The sequence below is a fragment of the Drosophila santomea genome, chromosome 3R (assembly GCF_016746245.2).
Source record: "Drosophila santomea strain STO CAGO 1482 chromosome 3R, Prin_Dsan_1.1, whole genome shotgun sequence".
In the NCBI taxonomy this organism is placed as follows: domain Eukaryota; kingdom Metazoa; phylum Arthropoda; class Insecta; order Diptera; family Drosophilidae; genus Drosophila; species Drosophila santomea.
The window spans coordinates 15,694,723-15,706,731 of NC_053019.2; the positions used below are offsets into that span (position 1 = coordinate 15,694,723).

Below are 12,009 nucleotides of genomic sequence, written 5' to 3' on the forward strand. Positions count from 1 at the left end.
GTCTAGACGTTGATCCACTCGATCAGGTCCTTGTCAAGGGTGAAATCTATTCAATCACCCAAAGCTGTCGGCCTAGATTTCCCATTCATAATTTCCACTTGTCATGTCCCGTTCCACGAAATCGTTTAGCGCAAAAAGTGGAGCAATGACTGTTCGTTGTTAGACGCCGTTGAACTCGACGAAGAGAAAAGCCAAAGGACCTGTAGTTATTAACTGCCTGTCCCGACAAAATAATAGCCCTAAATAAATCGTCAAATTGATTTCACTTATGTCACACACACAAGGCTACCCGAATCAAGAGCTCAATGGTGTGGTAAATTATTCACATCTAATTGACAAATTCTTGGCGGGGCTAAATTATTTCCAGTACAATTAAGCGAAAAACTTACTACTTATCTGACCTCCGATTGTTTTCATGCTCGGCTTTTTATTTGGGGGAAAGTTCAGTGCCTGAGTAAAAACTATTTTCAGCGCTTTTCATTATTTATGGAACACAAGCAAACCAAACACATGTCAGCCCGAAAGCCACGCAAAGCTAAAGCCCCAGTTGCAATTAAGTTCTTTCGACTTACATATAAAGAACATATAGCACGAAAAAACTGTTTGCTTGTAGGACTTCCGAAATGGGTTTATTGTTGTATTACTCACTCAATTACAGACCCACAATCTGTATTTCACAAAATTATAAATTCAAAGGGGAAACATTTTTATGTACTCTAAACAAGCAGAAAGTATTTTGAATAAGACAAATAATGTATGTAAAAAGGTAATGTATTATTGTGTTTCTCTCAGTGGAAGAAGAACGCAGTGCAACCAAATGGGAATCCAGACGTGTCGGATGGAAGTCCTTTGAGTTGAGCTGGTCCTGGCCAATAAACTTGGATCCTGCCTCAGCACATTTTGATTTAACTAAAATTAAAATCAGCTGCTTTCCCACCCCCCAACCGCCCAACGTCCCGCCATCGAGCACTTTCCCTCCGGCTGTCACTTAGTGCATGTCCTTGTGGACTAAGTGACCGTTTCCCACACATGCCAGTTCATATTATCCGGGCGCATTTATCTCGCATTGCCAATTGGATTTGTAATGTGACTAAAGCCAGACAAAACGACAGGATAACAAAGCAATGGCAATGGTCATTGAAAAGGACAATTGTGTGTGCGAGTCGCGCATTTCGAAGCTGACGAACTGCTGACCTGAAGATGGGGTACAGTTGTGTTTGTGGGGGAATCGGGGCTTAGTAGGTCGGGGATTATCCAAAGCTCTTTCAATATGTCGCAGGAAAAAGGACTTGACCTTTTCGGTGGCCCGGTATTGAATGTATGCGCAGTTTGGTTGCTGGATTTCAGGGATTTTCAAAGATAGAACATGTAAAGTGTTTAACGTTAGTAAATATATACCTATTTATTGAAAATAATTCATATACGCTTGCTATATTTTGTTGATTTGTAAATTGGCATTTTCTATCTACATTAAATGGCTTTCTCCCAGTTCTGGCCACAACTTGCATACATATGCAGCACCACAGGCACATTCGCTCAAGCGCACAGCTGAAGGGGTTCAGTATATATCAATGCCTCAGATCCGAACTAGTGCACATCATTACCATTACCGTTCCCAGACTGAATGCACTAACCCAGGACTCGCAGGCCGACCCCTACCAAATCCGAATTCGAAAACCCAGAGTTTAATGCGCCGATGGTGAAGGTGATGCCGACACTTCCGTTTCTCCAGTTGTGGCAAGGACAATTGAGGAGCGCACACACATGGATTGGCGAAACTGGGCACATGGCGGGTTATTGGCCAAATTTGGCTATGTCGAAAAGATCACATGGTACCTGCCACGTTGGTATGTAAAAACAGTATAGTTATCTTCTTGTTAACTCAAATCGATAAGCAGAGAAACTTTATTTAGAATTTTTCACACATACAGCTTGGAAATTCAAATTCATAGGCGACAACTAAAATGCATAAACAGATTTTAAACAAACTCCTATTGAACAGCACTAGTCAGAGTTGCGGTGCACTCAGCTTTATTGTCCGCCTGCCCGACTCACGGACGGACAAAAGGACGGAAGGACAGACGGACAGACGGAGGAATTGCTAAACTGACGCACTGACATCGACGAACCGCACCCAAAGTGCTTGGCCCGGCAAGTGCATAGATAACAAACGAGTGCAAGGATAACGAGGCTACACGGCAAGGACTACGTTTACAAGCACAGCTACAGCTGCTACTACAACTGCGTCTGTGGCAACGGAAATAACGCGAAAAATGGTGCAACAGCAAGAGCGTGGAGGGGAGGGGAGACAGTGAAATATTGAAATACAATTGGTTTAGGATAAGATCACACACAGCCCCATATCTCTTCCTCCCTCCACGAGGACCAGCAGGGCGGCACTTAAAGACGGCGCCAAAGGATGTGGCATAAGTGGTTTTCAGTTGCCCAGCATTTTGCTTTCAGTCCAGCCAGTTGATTTAAATGGGCTACATCAAATATTGAAAAAGCGATTAGCTGTGCAAAACTTGAAACACGCTCAGCGAAATGAATGGCGTTTGCCAGCGGGTAAAGATCACTTGAACTTGACACTCTTAAATATTTGTAATGGGAATTTTATAATTAAAAAAATGATTTATATGATTTTTATTATATTTTTCTTAAATTTAAGCTTGTGAGTTTTTTCCAGTCCAGCTTCCACAGTACGAGACTATCCAGTCGTCAAGTAACCCGCTTCGAAGTACTTTGCTCGCGACCTCTAAGGTAGTTAAATTGCGCGTCAGTGTCAGCGGCAGAATTGAAATCCTTTTCCTCTGCAGGCACTCTGAGTGTCCTTAGCTCCCAGCTCCCCGCACCCCCGCTACTTCACCGCTCATACTCGTACTTGGTCCTGCGTCAATCACGAACCGCTTTTCCCCATTGAGTGGGACACGTTTTCATGGAACTTTTCCAGCTGCGCCGAAAACTTGGCCACAAACAAGGCGACACATGACACGTACTCGACTTGACTCCACTCCACTCGAAAGCAAAAGCATCGCCTCGACCAGGTCCTTTTCCACCCAGTTTTCGGTGGCGGGGATTAGTTCTAGTTTTTGTCAGTGTTTTAAAGTTTAAAGCTCTTTTGCGGCATATTTGCATATTAAGTGGCATGCGTTGGAAGTTCCAACAGCAGCCTGCTGTTGTTAGTTTCGCCTAGGCTTATGCCATCGCCAATCTCGAGAGAAAGGTAACCGCTTTCCGAACCAAGTTGAGGATCTCAAAAATCACTGCTGTCAGTGGGGGTTTTTCCGTTTAAACGCTTTCCGGCTCTGGCTCTGGCACACATTGCCACATTGCAAGGACGTGCGGCTAAGTCTGTTAAGCTGGTAAGTCAAACTAGCATGGATTGATGAAAACATTTGGTAGCTTGTCAAAGATTTGTTTGGGATTTACACATTTACAATACATTTGGAGGAACTACAGTCACTTGACTTATAATACTTAGTTGGGCCCATATGACACGGCACAATCTGAGTTGAAAAAGCATTAAAGCTGATCAGTCTAATGGAAATCAAAGTACAGGCTACATAGAACTGATAAATATTAAAAACATAATGTAATAATTATAAATACCACAACTATGGTAAATACAGTCGTGGAGTAAAGGGGGTAAGCGGTCCTTCCTTGTCAAGATTTTCGGAACAATAAATACAGATTTAGGAAATGTTCGTGTTCGTGATATAGGTTGATATAGCAATGGGGTCTCCAATTGCATAAAGTCTTCAACACGCCTATCGTCATATGGGTCTAGCATTTATCACTTGTCAGCTGATAAAAAAAAGTGCGCAAAAGGGCGATCAAAGTTTCTTCCCTAAACACCCTTGATGAATCGCTCCAGTTGGAGGCTGGCGGTCTTGATCACAGCCTCCGCCGGAGTGGAGCACCCGTTGACCACGCCCTCGACACAAGCCCGTATTGTGATCCGGTAGTGGGTTTCCGGTTCCAACTGGGAGAGGCAGTAGAAGTGCTGGTTGCCCTTCAGTTCGTAGCCACTCAAGGGCTCCTCAACGACGCATTTTTCCTCCACTTGCTGGACCACGGAGGCGTGGAGATCCTGGCATTTGGGCAAGGCATGTCGGATATGGTACTTGTTCTGGTCCAGGTCCTGGAGATCCCGTTGTTTCTGTTCGGTAGTCAGGCGGTAATTCTCATAGTTAATTGCGGCTTCCCTCTCCTTATCCAAGGTTGCATTTGTGGGCGCCGGAGTGGTTGTGGGCGGTCTGGTGGGCGCTTCAGTCTTCTTCCTGGTCAGCAGATGCTCATAGTCGATCACTTTCTCGAACTCCTTTCTGCGATAGTCGTGATAGCGCCTGTAGAGGGTCGCACAAGTATATGAATATTTCAATACTCCAATTTCAAATAAAACTATACTCACGAAACATAAATGAGATTGGGCAACGCATCCTCGTAGGTGATTTGCTCTTTGTTGTAGTAATCCTCGTCATCCGGCTGAGGACCTGAATAGTAGGGCAGTAAACCAACGCACTCACAATCGCTGTCTTTAGCAATTTCGAGCTCTACATTCGCATAATTTTTGTCCTTTACCTCCTTGGTAACATTGTGCTTTTCGGCGGTCACAAAATAATTTTTAATGACGCCATTCGGACGACTCGGTGGCCACCAGTGCAGGAGCTGGAAAGGAGCAAGCATTTTAGGCTGAAAAATATATTTTTTTAAGTACTCACAATCTGGGAACTGACTTCCGAGCTGCCATATATTCGGAGAACAGGACTCGGCCTGTCGGGCAGCGTCTGGAAGTAAGCGATTTTCGAGTAGGCGTCTATCTGAATATGATATTCGGTTCTGGTGAGGGTCTTCACAAAGTATGCATACTGCGTGTAGGGCTTCAGACCGCTTATCACATGGCGTCGACTCTGGTTGGGCACAACGTCCATCAGCCAGCTGCCAAATTATAAACAGAAACACTATAGGTAAACTTCGTTGGGGCGATGAGTCCACACCCACTTGTCATGACCGCAACCATGCCGACCATCGTACATAGTCACGTTTTGCACCGGGGCTTCCTTGTAGTGATACGAATATCCTATTAGAGTTTCCATGCCATCCCAGTCCATGTAGTCCATGATGATGCGCACCGCAGTGGAATTAACGTCCTCCACTTTGGGATTTAGCGAGCGCACCGCCTCGCCACAAATCACGCGCTCGCCGTTCGAATTGGGTGATACATCTGCGACCGATATATTCTCGCCGCTTTTTAGGGATCCCTGTAGCTGCTGGATTTTGTCGTAGCACAGGCGGGGATTGAGGTGAAAGAAGAGCCTGCCGCGCTGAATGATCACCAGGTGATTGGGTGGCCAGATGTGCTCCAAATGGTAGTTGTTCACCACGTACAGGGCGTACCTAGAAGTGGCAGAAATAATATTATAAACCTTTAAATGCAATTCTTGCCTCATAAACTTACTTGTTTTCCACCAGCTTATCGCCTCGAATGGCATCTAGATTCTGCAGAAATGTGAGCGCCATCAGCTGTGCAGAGTGTATGACCTTTAGATATCCAGTGATCTCTTTCACACTGGCCAAAGTGTTTTCCAAGGCATCTACAATTTTTTCTGGAAAATGCATAAAACACCTGAATTATAGAGAATGTACCAATTATCTGTGATACTATACACCTTTAATATTGGTAAGTTCGATGGTAAGTGAACCGTTGATGGTCACGCAGTCCTGTAAAACTTCCAGGTCCGCAGCGCTCTTCACGTGAAAATCGCCGTTGCACTCCACCTGGCAGTGGATGATGCCCTTGGCGTCCAGATACTCCTTCTGGTTTCCCGGACACTTCTCCACACACTGATAGCCGCGTATCAGGGGGATCCTTCCCAGGTCCCGGCACTCCCTGTGGCCAATGCACTTCCTCCTGTTTATCTCATAGCTGGCGATACACTGATTGACACATCCCATCCTGCCCTGGTAGTTGGCACACAGGGAGCAGTTTTGGGAGTAGCACCCAGTGACGCAGTTGTGATCACAACATTTTCCGGCACTATCACATCCACTCTGGCCACAGGCAACGGGGCAATCTCTAAGTCGTAGGGGTTGGGGGCGAAGTTGTGTCGTGTTGACGTTCCAGCAACGCTGCGAGGAGTTTCTAATGAACTCGAAGTCCGCTGACAGGCTGCGGCACAAAGGACACTGACTTTGCGGCCTGTTGTGCTATGGGTAATAAGAAAGTTAGTTTCACGAAACAGAACTTTAAGCACTCAGTATGTACACCAAATAGCAGGTACACATCACTGTAGGATTTAAGTTGAATCTCTAGGTGAACAGATTTAATTCTAGGTGATTTTACATAATATTATCGAACACACTATCAAGTATTATTCGTTTTTTAATGCTTGGGTGTAGCCGATAAGCAAATAAACAACCACTCACTTTGAGGGAGAAGTGCTGCCGCGTAGCATTGCCCATGAGGTACATCCAATCGACGGTTTCCACGAAGCACAGCAAGGGATTCGATTCGACGCGAATGAAGCCGCTTTGGATGCGCAACAGCTCCACCAGGCCGAGCTCCCTGAGATTCCGATTCTCGTAGACCACCAGGGAGTACTGATCGAACAGCAGCTGCTGACCCCGGATGATCCGCAGTCGGGGGAATATCGACTGGAGGCTGATCAGACCCGTGCAGCGGTACACCATTAGGTAATCGCTGATCTCGGTCACATTGCTGGCCAGCGATGCCAGGCTGTAGTTGCCGGCTACATCCGTCAGATCCAGATCCAGATCCAGATCCACATAGGCCAGTCGAACGTGACCCACCACGTGCGTACAGTGCTGCAGTTTTCGCAAGTCCGCTATCTCATTTATCTCCTGCGATCCGCAGACTGTTTGGTCATCGGATCTGGCCAAAACCGGCGATGCGGCGCCCAAAAACAGAAATAACAGCGAAAATGCGATCGAGATGGGTATGGACATGGGTATCGGGAAGGGGCAGGGGAAGGGGAGCAGATGCCCCATGCTGCCACCTGACACTTCCAATTGAGAACACTTGACCCGGGCGTTCAAGGGGGTTTCCAATGGATCAATTAGCGCGCCCGCTTGAATGTCAATGTCGTTTTTCTCGCCCGATCGATTGGATGAAATATATATATTTTTTTGATATTTTCTCCGCTTTTGAAGAAAGCTGCGTTCGCGGCAACGATTCGATTTGGACTGATCTGATGGCATTCGATTCGAACAGCGTTCTGTGCCTTCGATCTCTTTAATTAGCCTCTTCTTTCGGTATTCACTTTGTTTTGTTTTGTTTGGTTTTGTTTCGCACTGTTGTTTCTTTTTTATGCGCCGTCTTCGTTTTCTAAACCCTTCGGCTACACCAGCGGAAAAACATACAGTTTATATTAAAGTATTAAGAACTGTCGAAATGTAAAGAAAAACCTAAAAACCTGATAATACTTCATAGAAAGTAGGTGAACACATTAAGTTAAAAATAGATCAACATAGAAATTATTCGGCATTAAAACAGTAGAATGTTTCTTAATTAGATACATATTGAAAATGAGCTACATTTTTTATAAGTTATATCTTCTTAGGTAATATTTTCAGAAACCTGAACTATTTTTTCGACCCGGTGTATAAAAACAGCACGAGAATGAAAATCAAAGGCGGTGGCTGTCGGGAGAGAAGACCGATGATTTCGATGGGGAGCACATTGGTAATATTTACGTTGATGGAAGTAAACATTTATGGGTATCGTAAAATATCATATGTACATGCCGATCTTGCAGTTAGCTTTTTCTAGTTTTCCCAATCAAATTTAAAGTTTATATTTTGGCAGGCAATTGGAAAAGTCTTTTACGAAATTAAGCATTGCGAGATTGCTGCGGATATGACGTTGTATCAAAAAGCAACCTAATTTGTATAGTCTTTTATAGCTTTTTGTAAATTAATAAGTTTAGTCTTTTGAGACACTGGAGAACTGGAAACCCTTTTTCAAATTCTGGGCACGCCACTGTTTCATCTGCTTGGGAATGGGGAGCGATTATTTTACGCATCTGTTACCTATCACGTTTTGTCTCAATGCCGTTTCCTTGTTGCCGGCAGCCGAAAAACACTTGTTACTTCTGCATCCGCCACAGACCCCTGCCACGCCACCAATCCCCATGTGACCTTGCAACCATTTGCTAACCGGTTCGGTGCTCCTCCCCTTCCCCCTCGCTCTCCGTTGGACACCTACCGCTGTTCTTAACCTTTTTTCCCAGAGTGCATGCCTTTGTTTTTGTTTTTGCCTTTGAGCAGAAATTAAATTGCACCGGCGAACAATTCAATTAGAGTGAATGCAAAAAGCAGCGAAAACAAGAGCTAAAAAGGGGGGAAAACCAAAGCTTCAATCCAATTGGTGGAGTGGTGAACACTGAACAACGCGCAATTGCCAGTTCATTAAGGTGCAAGTAGCGCTCACGAAGCGCAAATGGAATCGAAATAGGAATTTTCTAAATTTAGTCAGAAGCAAATTGAATACGCAGCTTGAATAATTTAAAAAAAAAAATCAAAAAGGAATATATATGTATGTGCTAAATAGCCAAATTGTGCCTGCTTATAGATATTATAATGACCAAACTGCATAAAATATTAGCCCATAATTTTAAATTTGTACTCAGTAATGGTTATACCCTATACAAGTTGTGTAGTATATTGACTATACCATTATAGAACACCGAATAGAAACTGCTTAGTTCGCATGATGTTATTGCATTTTACCGTCCGAATTATCCGCTGAAAATTAGTTAATAATTAATAATTATAAAATTTTTAATTAATATAGACACACATTTATTATTAACAACTTAAATGCTGTGAAATGTACAACAACACGCTATTATTAACCTAAATTGTGCTTAAACGCAACTTGCATGGCTAAAAACAAAACCGCCACAAACTGCATCCATTTTAACGAGTGCAAAATGCACAAATTCACACCAACAAAAAATCGCAGTAAACGTGTGAAAAAACCACACAGGCATAACTATCAATGATTTTTTTTGGTTTGTTAGTTGATGTGCTCATTTTTTCTGGATTCCCGCCACCCGCCTGTGAATCAATTTTCGCAGTAATTTGCAGAGCCTGCGCTGATGGGAAACGCGCGGAATTTAATGCAGCATCCTTTCCGGCGGCACGTCAAACTATGAGCCCCCGCCCCCGCCCCCAGCCCCACCAACGCCCACTCCACCAGGGAAGCCCCCATAACCAGAGGCGCCAATTATTGAATATGCCAGCAGCACAGAGGCGCCGGTTGAAGGGGGCCAAAGGGGCAGCGGTCCCTCCAGCGATGATGAAGTAGCTAGTATTTAATAAAAATGCCATGGCTGGCAGAACTTGCTCTACATTTTATTTGGTTGTAACTTTTATCAGTGCTATTAATTGAGTTTATAAACTTCCAAAAATATATTTAAAAAACTTATTAAATAATTTTAGCTTGCAGCTTAGATATTCCCAAAAATGGTATATGCTGAGCTACTTAAAACTAGTCAGCTAGTTTGAAAGCTAAACTCAAGCCACAAGGATAATAAGATGAGTGCTTAAGTGGTTTTTCGACTAGAGGACCATCTCTGACTCACTTAATTCGCACGGGAGTCGGAAGATGGCGATGATGCGGGGGACTCCAGTCACCGGAGTATCCGAGGCGGCAAACACGTAACACCATTTTGCGGCGCGTGATGGGAATCGCTAGCGAGGACGTGTGCATATGCCTACCCGGGAAAAGATGGAAAAGCGGGGAAAATCGGGAATACTCGTACAGTGGGTAGGGTCAAGGGATGGGAGCGCGAGTGGAGGTGGGATTGGGAAAACTTGGACATAAGTCAACCCGTGAGTAGGCGGCCCACGCACGTCCCTGCATTTAAGTGCCAAATTAGGAGGAGGCCTTGGGGCGGCTTGCACATGGCTGTTGGCCATAAATCAAGCGGTCGATGCAATTTATGGCGCTGCCAATTCAATGAGCTACTGCCTTGCTGCCTGCCTGCTGTCTCATCATGACCCATTACCATTATGATTGCTGTTATTACGAACTCCGACTTGAGCCGGAGAATTAATTAAGTTTGCTGAAAAATGCAATCCGGCAAATAGACAATGGCAGCAGCTGTTCCTTCCTACGATCCTTTCTTCCTGCGATTCTTGAGTCCTCCGTTCAGCTGGAGCAGTTGCATCCTGATTGATGTGGCACCTCGCAGCAGCTGACAGGATATTCAACCCGGCTGGCTGATGCAATTTGACACATGACAGGGCCAGCTGCATGGGAACTTCTCTAACACATCCAAGAAGTTGGCCAAAACAGACCACACAGCAAATGCACTGCAGTTTCTTTTCACGTTAGGGACGGCCAACAAAAAACATTTAAGTGCAAACAATGTTACTTCTTAAGTAGTCATCAAAAATTACTTAAGCCATTTAAGTTTAAAACACCCAAGCTACACACATTTTCTAAAAGCCTTTTTACTTTGCTACAACTATTACTTTAATTTCTTTGCCACACTTCATCAAATTGCATTGCTCTTCATTTGCACGTGCATTTCATAGCCTCAATTCAATCATGCTTACTACAGTTTAAAAGCTGATTTTAATGAAGCTGCTAACAAGTCTTGTTCAACTAAATGGCGTTAAATGGAGTCCAATTAAAATTAGAAACAAGATAGAGCGCTATAGTCGAGTTTCTCGACCATCAGTTACCCATTACTCAGCTAGAAGGAGTGCAAACAAGAAACTTCAACATATTTTGGGCATGCCGATAAAAGTTGGCAAAGCCATCTACATTTTCTAGCTTTTATAATCCCTCAGATCTTTATATTCATACGGACGGACAGACAAACGGTCACAGATCGACTCGGCTGATGATCCTAGTCGTGAATAAATATACTTCATAGGGTCGGAAACGCTTCCTTCTACCTGTTACATGCTTCACATGCTTCTGCTAGTAACGGGTATAATGAGTGTCTAAAAGTGTATCTCACAAATTTTAGGTCACTTACTGCTGACAAAATCAATAGTACTTGACTTGGAAAGTTTATCAATGCCATCCTATGATGGCAAATAGTTGTAACTGAAATGAGACTTGAATATTTTTAGCACCAGCTTTTAATTGAAAAAGAACACAAGTATTCATGGGCATTAGTTTTGTTGGCGTTAGCACTTAAAGATACCTTCATTGGCTTTAACTATTGCAAAACAGATGTTACATACTAACAAAATAAAGTAAATTCTTTTCCATTCGCATTTTCGGAAATATTTCCATTGCAATGAGCACTCAAAATTTTACATTGTAAAAGTTCTTGATTTTTGTAACCGCCCCATTGCACATAAACTTCACTCTTAATCAGATTTTCCCATTGTTAGCCTTTGCCATTTTTAAAGCATCAGCTCAAAAGCGTTTCATATTTTACGGCTCACCTCATAAAGGCAAAAGGTTGCCTGGCAGAAAGTCAGGACGGAAAGTGCCCTCAGTTACAAGGATATGGGCAACCTTTATGCCACTTGCATTACGCATACGCCCTGTCGTCGCACAGATCTTCAAGTTTATGCTAAAAAGTCGCACACCAACGCAGCTGGCATGTGCCTCCTTGCATTTCTCCATTTTTATTGCAATATACCTATATCCATGTAGCCCGTTGGCCGCCATCCTCGTTGCTAGCTCCATTTTATGCGTTCCTTTCATGCAATGCAAATCGTTTTAAAAATAGTGTATTTTTTACACATTTTTATGAAACCTTTTCTGCCATTTTCCCTTTGTTGCTTAAGCACGTAATTTATGTATTCTTGAATGCCAGTGTGTGTGCAAGTGCCACAACAATTTGCATATGTGCGCTGCACTCAGGTGGCAGCCGGCTTTTTTTTCTATTAGCCACGCATAAAGCTTAATTTATTGGCGTTTGCAGCCTGGAATTTTGCGCTCTCGTTTCGGCCAGGAAGTTGCAATCATTATTTTTTATAACCTTGGTCACCCGCAGAAATTTGGCTATCAAAGAAAAT

The 12,009-nt window shown here is 43.7% G+C and overlaps 1 protein-coding gene across 1 annotated transcript; it reads right to left on the minus strand.

The window, feature by feature from the left end:
• Positions 1-2,628: 2,628 nt before the first annotated feature.
• On the minus strand, positions 2,629-7,239 carry LOC120452550 (insulin-like growth factor 1 receptor). Its single transcript, XM_039636824.2, has 7 exons — positions 6,427-7,239; positions 5,670-6,207; positions 5,459-5,606; positions 5,002-5,397; positions 4,722-4,938; positions 4,412-4,668; positions 2,629-4,346 (listed from the first exon to the last, which is right to left on the minus strand). Exons 1-7 carry the CDS (start codon positions 7,216-7,218, stop codon positions 3,848-3,850), a joined length of 2,847 nt encoding a protein of 948 aa, XP_039492758.1. The 5' UTR covers positions 7,219-7,239; the 3' UTR covers positions 2,629-3,847.
• Positions 7,240-12,009: the final 4,770 nt, after the last annotated feature.